The 17,734-nt window shown below is 39.1% G+C and overlaps 2 protein-coding genes across 2 annotated transcripts; both read right to left on the bottom strand.

The window, feature by feature from the left end:
• Window positions 1-1,347: 1,347 nt before the first annotated feature.
• LOC107139862 (probable ATP-dependent RNA helicase DDX17) lies at window positions 1,348-4,949 on the bottom strand. The gene is given in 2 exon segments (XM_015482705.2): window positions 1,348-2,859; window positions 3,651-4,949. Coding segments are annotated over 2 exon segments (948 nt in total). The 5' UTR covers window positions 4,093-4,949; the 3' UTR covers window positions 1,348-2,353.
• On the bottom strand, window positions 3,803-13,362 carry LOC107139651 (probable ATP-dependent RNA helicase DDX17). Its single transcript, XM_015482557.2, has 12 exons — window positions 13,192-13,362; window positions 12,443-12,542; window positions 11,532-11,665; window positions 10,948-11,013; window positions 9,845-9,986; window positions 9,446-9,606; window positions 9,183-9,355; window positions 8,621-8,731; window positions 8,343-8,404; window positions 7,901-7,960; window positions 5,006-5,241; window positions 3,803-3,893 (listed from the first exon to the last, which is right to left on the bottom strand). Exons 3-11 carry the CDS (start codon window positions 11,655-11,657, stop codon window positions 5,195-5,197), a joined length of 948 nt encoding a protein of 315 aa, XP_015338043.2. The 5' UTR covers window positions 11,658-11,665; window positions 12,443-12,542; window positions 13,192-13,362; the 3' UTR covers window positions 3,803-3,893; window positions 5,006-5,194.
• Between the last annotated feature and the right edge of the window lie 4,372 nt (window positions 13,363-17,734).

Below are 17,734 nucleotides of genomic sequence, written 5' to 3'. Positions count from 1 at the left end.
TGTTCTGAAGCAAGAGACGAACCTGAATCACGACATAGAGGCAGAAATTCAAAGAGCTACATAAAAAAAAAAAAAAACTACTGAATTTCAGCTGTGCTCAGGCCACAAGAACTCTTGAAATTTGGAATTTGCTATTTTTTCATTTTGAGATTATGTCCCTGATGGAAAAGGGAAGCAAGCAGTCCAGATATTGCTCGTGTACCTTTCCCTGAAATGGATGCTTTTAGGAGCTGCAATAGAGTAGGGCATTCCCTGTGGTGAAATCTCTATGTCGGAAAAAAAAAAAAAAAAAAAAAAAAAAAAAANAAGGTTCTAAGTTCAGGGCTCCGGTGAACCTTAAGTAAAATTTAAGCCAAGTAAAGGGGACTCACAGAATGACTTCACTCCTTCCAAAGCTGGTGAATTTGGTTGTAAAACAGAAATGTCCACAAGAGATTGATCAGTGCTTAGATACCTTCTCTTTGGGGAGGGATGGGGTGAGGTGTGGGGGGGACATGACACTCACTTTGGTTTGAAAGCACAGAACAGTTTTGCCGTATTTCTTCTGTGCCTACCATCCTCGGCCTCTATTTTTAAAGATGGGGAACAAAAAGAGCAGGGAAGGAAGTGGAAAGTAAAAAAGGATGCCAAAGTTTTTACATGCACACATTTCAGCTTATGCTGACAACCTACCTGGTATGCTGCAACTGAATCAGAACCCCTCAGAAACCATCCCTTCTCTCCCCCTGAAGGATTTCAAAAGGAGAACAAAAACAAAAAAATCCTCAAGTATTTAAATTCTTAGATCTTACAAACCAACAAGCATGTTCAGGCCGTAGCCTAAGAACGCAGGGGAGCCTTTCCTTTAACTGCACTGTGATACTGGTAACAGCATAAAAATGAACAGTTCCACCACAGTGCATCTGGAAGAGGCTTCTGGAGCAGGCAGGCTGCCTGCCTGCCTGCCCGCCCGCTCTATGGTTATGGTGAACACAAAGCAGAATATTTTTTCCAGGTCCATCTGCTATTTCAAGTCTTAATAATAAGACAATATCACTATGAAGGGGACCAACCCACCTACCTTCATATGGAGAAAAATTAAAAAAGGAAAATTAAAAAGGACTTGGGCTTGAGTCCTCCAGAACATTTCCTAAGAGTTACCTACCTGTGAAAAGCTGAGTGCAAAGGGATATTGAGGACAGCATACCTTCAGAAGCTGTTAGAAAGCACGCAGGACAGGGCATGAAGAGCTTAGGGGGGCTTAAGAGTGTTTGCTCACAATAGCTTGGCCAAAGGGGCAGAGTGACTGGCAAAGAGAGCTGCTTTTATCCTAGTTCTACAAATACTGAATTGAAAAGGAAAATCTGCCCATTTTGAATACAATGTTTAATCATTAAAGGTTCCTTACACACTGCAGGTGAATGCAGAGGCTCAACTACTTAAAATTAAATTCCCAGTGAGCACTGACATTCATTTGCTCACAGTAACTGTCCGGCCAGGTAATTAATTTCACAGATGGTCCCTGGTTAAGTGGGGAAGAAAAAACAGGCAAGTTTCCACCCCAATGCCAAGATGCTGCAGTTTAACCAATGCCATTAACCCTTGTGGTTTTTAATTAAAAGAGAGAATTAAACTGACACTCAGCAATTTCTAACCTGACACTACACTGGTTATTTTTCAGTAACTGGGAGAGGGGAAGGCAGACTGTAAGAGAAGAGAAAACCAATTAAAAATATTTAACTGTCAAATGCACTCAAGCCATCAGCAGAAATGATAATGGCAAAGCATGGTCTTAAAAAACAAAACAAAACAAAAAAACCTCATCAGGCCGGAGGAACCCTGATCCAACTTGAGAAATGCTTAAAAAAAAAAAAAAAAAAAAAAATCATGGAAAATGTGCAGGGAAATTCCTCTTGGTTTTCTAACCCAGTGATGAGAGTAATTCACAGCACAGATGCCATCTTCTTCTGCAGGACAATCCAGTCCTCCCCCCCTGCCTCCCAACAAACTCAGGACAACAACAAAAAATGGACTCCCATAAAAGGACCTCCTAATACCTTACTTTTTCTTTTAAGATGAAAAATAGCTCAAATATCCTCAACATGCAAGAAGTTGGGGGAAGAAATTTTTCTCTTCCAGTCATTATGTATATTTTTACAAAATCTGTTATTATAGACTGGATTGGGGGGAGCGGGGGCAGAAGAAACCTGGCAGTGAATTCTAACTAATCTGCATGAAAAGACAAATCACAATGGTTGGGAGGGGAAAAAAAAAACAATAAAAAAAAAAATAAAGAAAAAGGGAAGGGGGGAAGTAAAGACAGTGTTCCTTTATATGTAATTAAGTCTACAGGAGTCACCACCACTGAGTGGCTTCATTTACGGGAAGGAGGAGGGGGAGGGGGAGGAGGAGGATACTGGTAGGCCGTCTGCCCCATGTAACCTATCATATTGGTGGCTCCTGGAGGTTGTGCAAACTGTTGTGACATCAGTGGCTGTGGCTGCTGCCCAGAACGGCCTATCCCACTAAACTGCTGGCTAGAGCTCTGTGAACTTCTCCCGGTTGAGGTGGTGCTACTAGCACCATACGTGCCAGCACCATATTCCTGGGCTGTATAGCCACTGGTGCCATAAGCAGCTGCCCCATAGGTGCCTTGACCATAGGTGTATTGGCCTGCTTGTGCTCCAAAGGCAGAATTTGGACTTCCATAGCCACTGCCATTAGCATAACCGGCTCTATCGGTTTCACCACGATCCCGGTAGCTTGCAGAGTCTCTTCGGCCACCATCTTTGACTCCTCGTAGCCTCCGGTCACACTCATCTTGATACATCAGATTGGGATTGTTGGCTGAAGAAGTGGTCCGGTATCGAGAACGACCTCCTGATGGAAGGATAAAAAGTATTTTTTAATGCCAAGCTTATGATCCAAACAAAAAAACCAAATATAAAAATGAAGGGGTATAGGCTGGGGTTGTGGCTCTGTGGTAGAGTGCCTGCCTAGCATGTGTGAAGCTCTGGGTTTGGTCTTCAGCACCACATATAAATAAATAAATGTCCATCAATAACTTAAAAAAAAAAAGTCCTTGACCTTCAGCTAGTCCAGCCCCCAAGTAGGCACTTTACTCCACTGTTTTAGGCTCTTTTCTTGAGCATGACCAAGACTACAATCTTAACACAACAAACCTGGAGTTAGGAAGTCTAACTCCTAGTATATTCTGCAATGGTAGACAACCATGTCTCAATTTCTGTAAAATCACTGACTTCATATAGAAACTGAAAACTAAGATGCTAAGCATTTAAGGTATTAAAAAGTAGTTTAGCTTAATGATGAACATGTACCATATATTTCACAGAGATCAATTTTAGATGACTACAGAAATACTATGCTGCCAAATATATGAAAAATATATAAAAATTCAGGAAAATTACTAAGCACTCTCCTTTGTTATTAAGCAATATATTTAAAGCTTCCACAGGATTAATAAACCAAAACAGGGGCTGGGGATATAGCTAAGTTGGCAGAGTGTTTGCCTTGCATGCATGAGGCCCTGGGTTGGATCCCTAGCCCCACCACTTAAATGAATGAATGAATAAATAAATAAATAAAGATAAACCAAGACATAATAAATGTAAAAGATACCTTGGCAGTACCTGGAAAACTCCAGGACTTACCCTTACCCCCTCCTCCGCCGCCACCTCTGTGGTCCACCAGCTGCATCAGTTTTGGATTGATAGCTTGATTAGCCTCTTCCAACACTTTGATCAGCTCTCTGGCCTGCTTTAGGTTCCCTGGGGTGAAGAAGGTATAGGCAGTACCCTTGTTGGTGCTACGGGCTGTTCTGCCAATACGATGTACATAATCCTCTGAGCTGTTTGGATAGTCATAGTTGATCACAAACTTGACATCTTCCACATCTTCCACGTCAATGGTGAGTCAGCGTGTAGGTTGACGTGGCAGGGAAAGAGAAGGTAAAGGACATGCCAACAACAGGTGGGAAGCACGAATGCAGATGACAGCGAGAGGAGAGAAGGTGCAGTTAGTAACCACTCTGAGCAGGAACAAAAAAAGACTCATCCCAACAGAGTAAAAGAAGATTAGTGATTCTTGGGACATGCATGGGAATTGGCATCTTTACTGGCCATTGAACTCTAAGGAAATCCCATCCAGCCATCAAACTCCTGCCTCATCTATAGTTGACCAATGTACTGACAGGAGCTGCACCAACGTTGGTCCTTAGACCACCAAGTTCCAGTGCCATCCTTTCCAAAACTGGAATACAGAAAGCAAGTGCTAACCACTGTTATGTTACAGGGCCAAATCACTTCTACTCTGTTGGGAGAAGCCTGGCAAAAATCTACCAACAACATAACAAACTTACCTTTGAACCAGTCACAGAGCAAAATGAAAAAAGGAGCTTCATGTGTTTTATTACTACATTTTCAAGGAGACTTAACATTTAGGTTAATTCTTTTTTGCTCTTATATTAAAAAAAAAACAACAAAAAAAACAACAAACTGATCAGAGCCAAAGTACACACCTAATTTCCTTTGCAAAAAAATATCCTTCCCCTTTGAATTACCACAAGCACACATTACACTAAAATTTCACTATACTACCAAACCCAGCTTCTGTCAAATGAAGTTTTTTGCCCAACTCAAGGTTACTTCAGGCTTAGTACTTGTTTCAATGATCAAAGATTGTCTATGTGACCTGGGAAATTAAATAGATAGCCAAAGAACATGGGAAAAAAATGAAACCTTGAGACACAAGTTTTAATATTCTCTCTACTGCTGGGAATTGGGCTGAATAATCTCCTAATGCTTACAGTATGTAAATGTTAGTGTAATGCTTTCAGCTAAATGTATTTTTTTACCTACTTAAAACAAACAAATTTAAGAATATAACAGAATCCTAATGTTTTGTGGAAAAAAAAATCTGCATTTTACAAAGAATATTCAGAAAATATCCTAGATAAAACACAGATTTTTGTGATATAAATAATGAAAAAACATTCTCTGTTTGTTACCAGACCGATGCACACTCCCTCCTCCTTTGGGAAACCGCTGCAGCCGATCCCGTCTCTTTGCCTTTTATTTTTGGCGGCCTCCTTTCGAAAACTCCGCCTTCTGACACGGGACCACTGGAGCGCGGGGAGCATGCATCAAGGGTCCGTGGCAGTGAGAAGTCCCCACACACGCTCGCTCTGTGAACTGGCTTAGATGCTTCTCTGTAGCCCCATTTGGTTGCCAAGCGCCGGAGAACCTGGGTTCGGGTAAAAATTTCAGGTCCTCCAACGCCTCCCCCAAGGTAATTGGGGTGATTGTAGAAAAAAATAATTAATAAAAAAAAAATGTAAGTTACATCCAAAGGGTCAGACTGCATCTATTGCCCAGACTGGATTAATTTCAGGGGGAAAGGGGAGATGATTTAAAAAAAAAAAAATTGGCTGTTGTTACAGGGCTTGTGAAGAAGGGGCATTATGTCTGTTTCTTATTACAATAAAGGCTCCTCGGTCTTTACTGACCCCTAAAGTCCCGAATCACACCAGAAAGACGAGAAGGCACTTATCACAGGGGGCAGCGTGAGTCTCAGGCTAGGGTCGTTGATGCCACAAAGAAAAAAAACTTACAGGGCAAGGGTTGGGAGGGGTGGGGGTAGGGGGGATTATAATCCATGACCACATCTTCAGAGTTAGTCGCTCCCACTGAGTATAGCCCTTGGAAGCAGAGCAAGTGGAATTACTGCACAAACACACAAAAGTATGCTTTCCTAGCAGAAAGCACTGGCATTGAGGGTGGGGGTGGGGTGGGGGTTGCAGTCAACAATTCAGATCTAATACTTGGGAGTACTTCTGGAGGGGCTCAATAGGGGGCAGACATGGTGCAAGTTCTTCACTAGAAAGCTGTCCTGTGTGTGCACACAGCTGGCCGAAGGCACACAGGAGCAAGCGCAGAATTTGTTTTTCTCCAGTCAAGCCTGCCCTGATGTTATTTGTGCACTGCCACAATATTATCTTGCTGCCTTTATAGAAGATGCTGTAGCAGGGTAAGAAATGGAAAAGTTAATGTTTTGGCCAGCTGCCTAAGAACCTTTGGTCTGGAAAGCCCTAGGACATGGCCTGAATCTCCAATCACTAATTGGGAGGGTCTAAGGCTAGCCAACAGGCCCATCTAGAGCTGCTTCGGGCCAATGTAGATTTGCCTCGGCCATGTACTGAGGGATCTGCAGCTGATATCAAAGCTTCTGTTAAAAAACAAAACAAAATAAATTCAATACTTTTAGTTTAACAGCGTGTAGTTTAAACAAAAAGGAGAAATAAAAAATATCCCAGTGGAAAGGGAATAGTGGTTGCCTTGAGGATGATTACTACAAAATTATGGGAATCAAAGAACTTACCTGAAGGGAACATTTAAGAGATCATCGCTCGACAGGAAGTGAAAAAAGGCCTGGTGACTCAGCTGAAAATCGCACCCCTGTCTATGAGGTAGAAGCCTTCACTTTCCAGGATCTTGTAGGACCTTGGTCAGAATTCTGCCATTTTGGTGGGTTTTCTCCCTCCTTTTGATTTTTTACAAGGCAGCAAACAAAGGGGCCCAAAACAAGCACTGATGTTGAGTAACAAGAAACAGACTCAGGTACCTTCCCTCTCCCCTCACTTGGATGAGGGGGACTGGGATGAAGAGTCTAAGTTATTCTAATGGTAGCCAATTGATTCGATTTAGAAATGCAAGGGGACATGGAGCAAATATTTTTAATCGTCTAGGCAAGATGCACAAAGAAGCTACCAGCACATAGCAAGCCTGTTTAAAAACCACATTACTGAAAGCTTTTGAGTAAAGTGCTTTCAGGCCTCCACCTCCTCTCCCAACAGGTCCAAGTTCTACCGGCACAGACCCAGACAGGACCTCAGAGGGCAGGGACAACTTTCCATCATGGCTGCAGGTCACCCCCTCTGAAGGAGGCAATGATAAGTCCAATGGACAAAAAGGCTCCATTACTTTTTTATTCCAGTTTGACTATGTGTCCTCTTTACATTAAATAAATAGTATTAGGGAATATGATACTTCTCACCTTACTAGACAAGGAATCAAACACCTGCCAATCGTTTTAAAATTTCCTTCCAACAGAAATAATTGTTTTTAAATATAAAAATTTTGAGTCAGACCTGTTTAGCTCAAAATGATGGGCTAAAGTACCAGAGTATCTGTATATACCTTACATCATAGTGAGTTGGAAACTCCAAAAACATTTTCAAATTAAGCTCTTAACTTCTATATTATCACATCTATGATATGAGTACAGTAATAGGAGGAGATAACTGAATGCCCACCATTTTTTAACTTCAGTAAATTACACCGGGCAATACAGATTTAACTGAATGATACTGTATTATAAGTTTGTTAAATATGTTAAATATGATTTAGAATTGGGCCTCTATAATTTATCTATAACAGACTGATAAAAGGAAAAGTAATAACTGAAGGAACTAGCTTTCAATAGCTAGGTTCAATCAGGCTCCTTCTAAAAAGCCAGAAAACAGAGCAAAACCAGCAAGAAGTTACGCTGTTCAAGTGAATGTCTCCTCTCCCTCTAACTGAATAGTCATGCCTAGGCCTTGCTGCAGACCAAAGCCTGTTTATTAGGAGCAGGAAGAGACTTTGAAAATAAAAGGAGAGGAAAAAAAACCCCAAAAAACAAAAACCCAAAAAAAGCAAAAACAAAAAACAACTAAGGTTTTGAGGAAAAAACAAAAAAACAAAAAAGACCAACAAAAAACAAAAAAACTGTGGGGGGAGGGAGTCACACTTATATTCTTCTCTTTTTACTAAACAGATGTTTATACAATTCTAAAATTGAAATGACAAATCTTTAAACCAAAAAGATACATAAACCCTTGACACAGACACCTATCTATACAAACCTAGCCCACGGGAGGCTACATCCGTGGCAATGAGGATGGGAGCCTTTCCAGAGCGGAACTCTGCAAAAACAAATGAAAAATCAAGTTATACAAACAAGCTAGGGGACATCTTAAAAAGCTGTGGAATGAAGAAGAAAAACCATTATTATTACCCCCCACCCATGCAAGATGTGTGTGTATTGATTGCCCGGGAACTTGAACGTTCTACTTCAGCTTCATGAATCATGAAATTATAGATGTATACCACCACACCCAGTTCTTAAATACTTACTTTTGCCACTTAGTAAAATTTTGTTGGAATTCAGCCAGGCCATGACTTCTCATGTCGTCTATGGCCAGCTGCTTTCTGTGTTACAGTGGCAGAGTTTAGCAGTGGCAACAGGGACTGCCAGATGGTTTGTAAAGCCAAAAACACTACCTGGCCCTTTAGTTTGGAACTTACCATTAAGTACCCAATCTCGTTCTGGTTGACTCTTATCTCCATGGATACACATAGCAGGCCAACTAGCAGGAAAAAAGTAACCAATATTTTAAAAATCTTTAAAGAGGAAAGCTAAGCCTTAAAAAGAAATGCTATTACATAATTTTGGTAAGGTGTGTTAGGCTGCAAAAGATGACTATCCATTTAAAAAATAAATTGCATGTGGGGCATTATTAAAATACAACATTCACAACACCAGTTTAGAAATCCAAGGCTAATCATCTCAGTGCCATACTCACCCATCTCTACGCATCCTTCGAGTGAGGTCATCACAGCGTCTCTTTGTCTCCACAAATATTATTGTCTTATTTTCCTTTTCAGCCATTATTTCCTCCATTAGTTGAATCAACCTGAAAAAAAAAAAGACCAACACTACTGTCATCATGCAGGAAAGGCCTCCCCACATACTATGCAGATCTCTGCAGTATTAACTCCCCAAACTACAGCACTTTCTTTTCACATCACAGTAAAAATTCTTTAACCACAATGCTCCAATAAATGACACAAAAGATGAATTAGTAGAAAGCAAAAAAAAAAAAAGTTTCTCTTTCTTTTTGGTACTAGAGACTGAACCCAGGGGCACTTTTTCCACTGAGCTACATCCCCAATCCTTTTTGAGACAGGGTTTCTCTAAGGAGATGAGGCTGGCCTTAACTTGCAATCCCCCTGCCTCAGCCTCCTGGGATTACAGGCATACACCACCATGCCTGGCTAAAAAATTTTAGATTCACTTTTAATTTTGGATCATTATGAGCATTATCATCAGTGTTATTAAAACAAACAGTAATATCTCTTTCATACTTGTGGTCTTTTTCACTTTCCATGCAGACATCCACAATCTGAAGGATGTTGTGGTTGGCACTCAACTCCAGATTGCCCACGTTGATCTGGGTGTAATCACGAAGAAAATCCTCTGCAAGCTGTCTCACTTCTTTTGGCCAGGTGGCACTCCACATCAGTGTCTGCCTATCAGGCTATCAGGAAAGGAAAGGCTTTCTCTCAGGCTAACGAATTGTAACAACAGTCAAAGAATATAAAGATAGTGAAAGATCAGTTTTACACACCCTGATTTGGTCAACAATTTTACGAATCTGGGGTTCAAAGCCCATATCAAGCATTCTATCAGCCTCATCCAGCACAAGATAAGTACATCGGCGAAGATTTGTCTTTCCTGACTCCAGGAAATCTATCAGGCGCCCAGGAGTAGCTATGCAGATCTCAACACCTGCAAAACAAAAAAGATCTAGTTCATTAAGAATTCTTGCATAACCATTAAATCTTACAAAGTTAAGACTTTCCAGCTGTGGTAATTCCTCTCCCAAAATAGCTAATAAACCGGAGGATTTCTAAGTTCCTAAAATACTGATTTTTTTTTCCACAATATCGTACTCCTTTCTTCTATATCATTCACAGAAATTGGTAAAGTAAGATAAACTAATATTCCTGATAATTTTTTTAATTACCTCTTTCCAAGTCTCGAATCTGGGGACCTTTAGGAGCACCTCCATAAATGCAAGTACTCTTTAATCTAGAACACTTGCCATAGTCATCAGCCACCTGCTGTACTTGCTGAGCAAGCTCTCTGGTAGGAGCCAGAACCAGACACTGAAATAGGCAAAAACCCACTTGAGACATTGCACGTTAAGAAAACAATAACAATAAAAACCCATAAATAACTGTGAAATACAATAAAATATCTCTTCAATTATTATCTAATACTTTTCAAATCATGTGACGGGGTGCGTAGTCAACAGAGAAGTAGAAGGGCACCATGGGGTGGGGGAAAAATGATTAGAATTCACTATTTAGTATGTGGAATGACACTGGCAGCATTCTCACCTGCCTTTGATGCATTATAATTCATTACAGTTTATATGTACCACTTAAATAGATTTACAAATTTTATTACCTAGTTTTAACTATACAACTCTTGCAAAACGAGCAGTTTTAAAAATATCCTGCAACACAACTATGGATTAAATATTAGCAAGAAATACAAATGAATTAAAAAAAAAAGCCAGAGCCAACACTGCTCATTTAAGCTCTCTTCACTGGGTACATAAGCAAAAACAACAGTTCATGTAAGCTGCCAGAATCACATGGAATCTGGCCCAAATAATACCAAATCAAGACTCTTGAAACATGTACTATACAAACTGTGAGCAACTAGTAATCCTTCTCTATGCATTGATCCACTCATATCAGCTAGTGATAAAAGAACAATCTCTATAGAATACACTATGTTATATAAAGCAAAGCAATATATCATTTTGTATTTTGAAACATCCTCAAGAATATACACACTCATTTCAAATATATGTGGCTAGTACACACACACACACAAAATCCCAACCTGATTTTAAGAACCACAGGGCAGGGAACCCATCTCACATCTTTTCTATATTTCTCACAGCATCACTGAGCAATTAAGAACTGTGGTAATACCACTTCCAGATATGGAGAGTGGAGTTAAGAACAAAATCAGATAACGTGTATAAAGCATAAAACTTAAAATACAATAATTATAGTTCTTATTAAAATTATAAACACACTGAAACACACTTACAATCGGGCCATCTCCCCTTTCCAAGTACGGCTGGTGGTTAATATGAACAATTGCAGGCAACAAATACTGGGGAGAACAAGAATCTTATATTAAAAACAAGCCGCCATCTTTTTTTTGTGGGGTGCTGGGGATTGAACCCAGGGCTTTGTGCATGTGAGACATGCACTCTACCAAGTGAGCTACACTCCCAACCCCAAAACAAGCCATTATCTTAATAATTCTAAAATACAACAGTAATTAGTTAATACTTAAAACAGGAAACTGAAAAACAGAACAACATTACTGTGTTCATGATAATGTAAATTTTAAAAATACTTCCACACATTTAACAGCTAAAATATTACCTACACTAATTACATTTTAATGAAGAATTAAAAGTATATGTGCCAGAGCTGGGGTTGTGGCTCAGCGGTAGAGTTTTCGCCTAGCACGTGTGAGGCCCTGGGTTCAATCTTCAGCACCACATAAAATTAAATACATAAAGGTATTATAGTTGTGCCCAATTATAACTAAAAAATAAATATTTTTTAAAAGTATATGTAACAATTAGGATACTAAAATAATTACCACTTGCTGGTACATACCGCCAATGTCTTTCCAGAGCCAGTCTGAGCAATGCCCACCATATCCCGCCCACTAAGAGCCAATGGAAATCCCTGGCACTGAATTGGAGTTGGTTCTGTGAAGTGTTGATCCATCAATACATCCATTACATATTCTGTAAGAGAATAAACATGTCATTGTTTTTAAGTAAAACTAAGAATGCAGACAAAACAGGCTTCAAAAACTTATTAGGGCTGAGGGCAGTGGCGCATGCCTGTAATCCCAGTGGCCTTAGCAAGGGTGAGGTGCTAAGCAATTCAGTGAGACCCTGACTACAAATAAAATACAAAATAAGTCTGGGGATGTGACTCAGTGGTCAAGTGACCCTGAGTTCAATCCCCAGTAACCATAACAACAACAACAAAAAAAACCACAAAAACAAACAAAAACTTATTAGGCTTTTAAGATTTACCCAGCTTTACATCTCTCTAATAAATTTATTATTTAAAAAAAAAAAAAATCAAAAAAACCTAAAACTCTGCCCTGAAGTTCACTGCTATCTTTGAAAACCACTATCCTAAAGCATCTAACATCACGGGCAGTCCTTTTTTGGGAGCCAAATTTATATTATCTCCAGTTAGAAAGCAACTTTATTCTGCTTTGTAATACACAGAGGTAAAAACCCCAGGGGAAGATAGAAAAAACCTTTTTCTCAGTCTGAACTGAAGAACAGAAGAGCATGAAAAATTTTTTCTTATGCAAGAAGAGATTTGCCTTGAGCAGGTTTACATGTTTTTGGAACCGTAACATGGAATAAATTATTACCTTCATGAAAGGCTTTATACATATTTTTTCAACAACATCCCGAGCCAATGTCAAAACCTTTAAATAGCCTAATGTTCATGTTTACTATTCTACCCACAATTAAGATTCTGAATTAAAAAACACTTACGTGGGAAGTTAGCGTGATGGAAGGCAAAGACAGGTTTAGGACAAACATCTCCTCCTCTCACTGTGATCTCTTTCTTTCGGCGTAGCTCATCAACCTCATACTAAAAAAGAAATGAAGACTAGTTAGTATAAATTATTCTCAACAATTCAAAACTTTGTTACAATCCAGCTGACAATTACCTCCCAATTCACACTAATAAAACTAAATATATAATGTTTTCATTACTTCAACTTTATAAGTTAATGATACAGGTGAACAAGGGTTCCATTTTACATAGGAGAAAACATACTCAGAATGAGCGATATGTGCCTAAGGTCAAAACTAGGAAAAAGGAGAAAATGTGAAATCTGGCCCAAGTGCTCTTTTCATTACTTTTTTCCCTTAACAAAAAGCCATTTCATGGGTTGAATCTAAAATAATTATTATAATTAAATTAAAAGTAGAGTATACACTGCCAATTTATTTTTTAAAAATGTATTTCATTGTTGAAAAGACCTGACCTAGCATAAAATAGTTAAAATCATGTATGACAAATAGGTTGGGAGACAATCAATAAATGAGAACCAAGGAATACATTATGTGCTTATTTAAACTGGTCCCTATCCTGAGTATCCAGTCTTAATACACTAGAATAAAATATAACACAGCAATAGCAGTACACAAGTACACTCCAGCCAGTATGTCTACTTTAATTTGTATAAGATAAAACACACACACACACACACACACACACACACTCGCTCACTTACTGGAGTCAGTCTTGCCACTTCTGGATGTTCCACATAAAAATTCTTCTCAAATTTGGGGAGCTCACTCAAATCCCACTTCTTTTTACGTAAACGCTCCCCAGGATTACCAAATTTCTTTGGGGGAAGGCCACCACCACCTCTTGCTCCAAATCTAGAAACATAAAGAAATTTTTTAGTCCATTAGTCTTTTTTAAAAATTCTTTTTTCAGTGCTGGGGGTTGAACCCAGGGCCTTGCACATGCTAGTAAGGCAAGTGCTCTACCACTAAGCTACACAGTGCAGTCTTTGGTTCATTAATATTTTAATTTAAAGTGATGCAAGCACTCCACTGCTGAGCCACAACCCCAGCCCCAAGTGATATGTCTTATATGCCATAAAAATGCCCACAGCGTTGACTCTATAGTTTCCCACCCCCATCCCAAATAATTTTATACATGAATTTGAAGATAGAGAAGTTTTTTAAAACTTCCTTTACTACCCAACAACACTATTATAAGTGTGATAAAAATCAGAAAAAAAATCATACTGCTATATTTAAAGAACTATACACCACAGGGATTACAACACATTCTGGCATGAGACAAGATTTGAATTTTAATCCCCACCCCCTGCAAGATGCTGGGGTTTGAACCAAGGACCTTGTGCATGTGAGGCAAGCATTCTACCAACTGGGCTACATCTCCAGCCCTAATTCTGCTTCTTAATGTTTGATCCAGAGCAAATTATTTACTTCTCTATGCCTCAATGTCCTATATAGAGCAAAAAAGAGAAGTACCACCAACTGTGTAAGCTGTGAAGATGGCATGTGTAAAGTACTTAAACAATACTCACCACAGCAAGCACTTAGTGCCAGTTAGTTGCATTAATATATTGAACAAATAGTTGGTGCCAGATATTATTTTGAGCGGTGCTAGATACATTACAATGCCCAACTCCATGTAATAGAAGACATTAGTTTAAGCTTTAAATTAAGGGCAAGACTGCAGTCAGGGAGGACAGAGGTTGTAGCTTAGTGGCAGACTGCTTGCCTAGCATGGGTGAGGCACCTGAGCACCACTAAAAATAAAAAAAAATAAAATAAAGGCACTGTATCCATCTACAAAAAGATTGTGGTCAGAGAGAAAAACCACAAAAATCAACCCAATCTCCAAATCTTAGAACAGCTTATTGGGCCCCTCCTCTCTTTACACCATGACTAGTACTTTTCATTTCCTTTTCTGCAAAGGCCTATGGGACCTAAGCAGAGTAGTAAGACAGTCTTCACCTGAAACTGAAATTCAGTTTATGGTAACATCCAAAGGAATCAGATTTATGAGCTTTCCCTCCTCCTGTTTCCATCTTATCTTCCAACCCTGAGCAAACAGTACTATTAGTTGACAGAAGAAACCTTCAATAAACCTTTTCAAAGTGTTTTTTTCTTTTCGCACCCCCCCCAAGTACTGGGTTGAACTATGGGGTGCTCTAAAACCAAGCTACATCCCCAGCCCTTTAAAAAATTTGAAGCAGGGTGTAAGTTGCCCAGGCTGACCTACAACTTGTGATCCTCCTATTTCAGCCTCCCAGCGCCAGCGCCAGGTTTTCAAATTTAACAAATTACACAAAATCAATCTCCCATTATATACCTTTTAAAATAAGAAAGCTAAATAATACAAACATGGCCACTAGCTAAACCTAAAATATATTAGAAGCTTCTTTTCCTAGAAGAATCCTAACACTAAGAAGGCCTTCATTTCTCTAAATTAATATACATTAATAATAAGATTTTGGTATACAAATTATATAGCACCTTTTTAATTGCATTTACTTATTCCATGTAAAACACTGTATTGAATCTAATTTGTTGCATCTACTCTCACTTGTATCATCTTGCAGAAAGTTCAGCAATAGCTATTTTAAAGAGCTTCAATTTCCTATAATTCAAACTATTAGAAATCTTTAGCTTTGAGAATAACTAGTTATTTCCATTTCTGGCAGGAAATTTTATTGGGATCACTAGGTATCTCAATGGACAGAACCTGGCTAATTTCATTTCATTTATATTGCTGCTTAACAGGTAAGGAGAAATCAGGAAACAAAAGAGGAGAAGCTTTAACAGTATAAGAATACATGTAGGGCTGGGGTTGTGGCTCAGCGGCAGAGCACTCCCCTAGCACATGCGGGGGTTCTGGGTTCAATCCTCAGCACCACATAAAAATAAAATAAAGACAGTGTTGTTCAACTACAAATAAAACAAAATATTATTAAAAAAAGAATACATGTAGCTGCTGAGGATACAGCTCAGGAAGAGCACTTGCTTAGCAAGCATGAGGTCCAAGGTTCAATCTCCATCACCACACATGCAGAGAGAAAAAAGAATACATACAGAGTAACTTACTCTTACACAAAGAGTACATTACACTGTCTTTAATATGCTCTCAGCTTAAGGCTTAATACCTAGGTTGGATACCACCCCCACTTGCAAATGAAACAGGTACTATTTCAAGAAATATAACCTAACTGCACCACCACACACATTTCTAATCACAGGTACTTGAAGGCCAGGACAGGAGGAACCTAAGTTTAAGGTCAGCCTAGGCAACTTAAAAGGGCTGGAGGGTCTAGCTCAGTGGTAAAGCACTTGCCTAGCATAGATGAGGCCCTGGTTCACCCCCAGCACTGGGGCAGTGGGGGAATATAAAATCAAGCTTTTAGATTATTAGTCTTGCAAAGAAGAAAATAAAAATACTAAAACCCAATTTCTAGCGATTGTCAGCCTACTTCATATCGACTGTTTCTGCTGTATTCCAGTGTTGGTTATCCAAACCTTAAGCAAATTATCTAGGAGAAAACAAAACTACTTTTTTGGAGAATTTTTAATATTTATTTATTTATTTTTAAAAGTTTTCAGTGGATACAACATCTTTGTTTGTATGTGGTGCTGAGGATTGAACCCGGGCCGCACGCATGCCAGGCAAGTGCACTACCGCTTGAGCCACATCCCCAGCCCCAAAACAAAACTTCTTAAAAAATGCAAATATGGTGATCAAACTCAGGGTTTCACAGACTAGGCAAGCGCTCTACCACTGGGCTACGTACCCAGACCTCCTTTATGGCTTGTTCTAAAAGGATCACTCGCATTTTTCTTTTCTAGCTGGTTTATTATTCAAAACACATGACTCTATACTAAATATATAATTTGAAGTTTAAAGTTCTTAGAAAATATGCCATCTCCTCTATAATGCTGACCCCAAAATTCAAGGCAGTATTTTACCCCATCCAGGTCTTGAGCATCTCCATGCCACCCATCACACCTACCCATATCCTACTCTCCGGTATACTACAATGTTCAGTAAATACTTTTATCAAGTAAGTAGCAGTAATGATTAAATGGTTTATTTGGCTATGCAATAAATTCAGCTCTTAAGACTTCAACATTCTTTTATCAACATACAAATCACACCTGTTTAAATGTGCAATCTTTTTTGGACCATTCACATGCTGATCTCATCCATCCCCTTTTCAAACAAACAAACAAACAAAAAAATTTTAAAAAGTACCCTACACTGCACAATAATTCAGCTCTGTAACATTTAGTGAAGAATGAAAACAATAGCAATTCAAATTATAAAGGAAAATTCAGGCAAAGCAGAGTTAGGGCATTGGACTTATGAAGAATGCTGTTTTGTTTGAGACTTTTTAAAAAAAGCTTTTGTTTTTTAAATGTCATCTAATACTCAACAACCCAGTATGGGATAAAATATGAACCACAAACTTTCTTCTCTTTTCAAATAATTTTATTGTTAAAGTATAAATACGGTGAAAGGAAATGTTAAACCAAACACCCATGGTAAGTAAATAGAACACTACCAGTATTTTGGTATTCTCCACGTGCCTATTCTTAGCTTAAACCCCTCCCCACCATAACCACTGCTTTGAATTCTGTTACCCCCCTCCCTTGTTTTTTCTTTAAGCAGTACTGGGGATAGAACCCAGAGTGTCATGTATGCTAGGCAAGCGTTCTACCAATAAACCACCCCTACCCCCACCCCAGCCTGGTAGAGATAGCTCAGGCTGGCCTTTAACTTTCCTTTTTTTTTTTTTTTTTTAAGAGAGAGAGAGAGAGAGAGAGAGAGAGAGAATTTTAACAATTTATTTTAGTTTTCGGCGGACACAACATCTTTGTTGGTATGTGGTGCTGAGGATCCAACACGTGCCGCACGCATGCCAGGCGAGCGCGCTACCGCTTGAGCCACATCCCCAGCCCTGGCCTTTAACTTTCAATCCTCCTGCCTCAGCATTACAAGCATGCAACACTGGGCCCAGCTTACCCCCCTGGTTTTTATATCATATTTATATACCCTTAAACTTGTCTTACTACAACTTTGGCTCTTAGCTCAACATGTTTGTAAGTCATCCAAGTTGAACAAAGTTTTTTTCTTTTCCACTATTATATTGTATTCAAATATGAACACCCACAATTTACCCAGACATTTGTTTCCAATATCCTTGTGTCAGGAACAATATTGGTAAAAAGCATTTTTGCACATGGATCTTGGGACACATG

The sequence above is a fragment of the Marmota marmota genome, unplaced genomic scaffold (assembly GCF_001458135.2).
Source record: "Marmota marmota marmota unplaced genomic scaffold, marMar, whole genome shotgun sequence".
Classification (NCBI taxonomy): domain Eukaryota; kingdom Metazoa; phylum Chordata; class Mammalia; order Rodentia; family Sciuridae; genus Marmota; species Marmota marmota.
The sequence above is the reverse complement of the archived record's forward strand: the minus strand, read 5'-3'. Positions and strand labels throughout refer to the sequence as shown.

Bases quoted from the DNA above. Each gene is read 5' to 3' on its own strand.
- LOC107139651 (XM_015482557.2), bottom strand. From the start codon at position 11,657: ATGGATGTATTGATGGATCAACACTTCACAGAACCAACTCCAATTCAG. The intron at 11,014-11,531 runs GTATGTACCAGC...TGTTCTCCCCAG, and splicing joins GCTCTGGAAAGACATTGGCG to TATTTGTTGCCTGCAATTGT. The intron at 9,607-9,844 runs GTAATTAAAAAA...TTTGTTTTGCAG, and splicing joins GATTCGAGACTTGGAAAGAG to GTGTTGAGATCTGCATAGCT.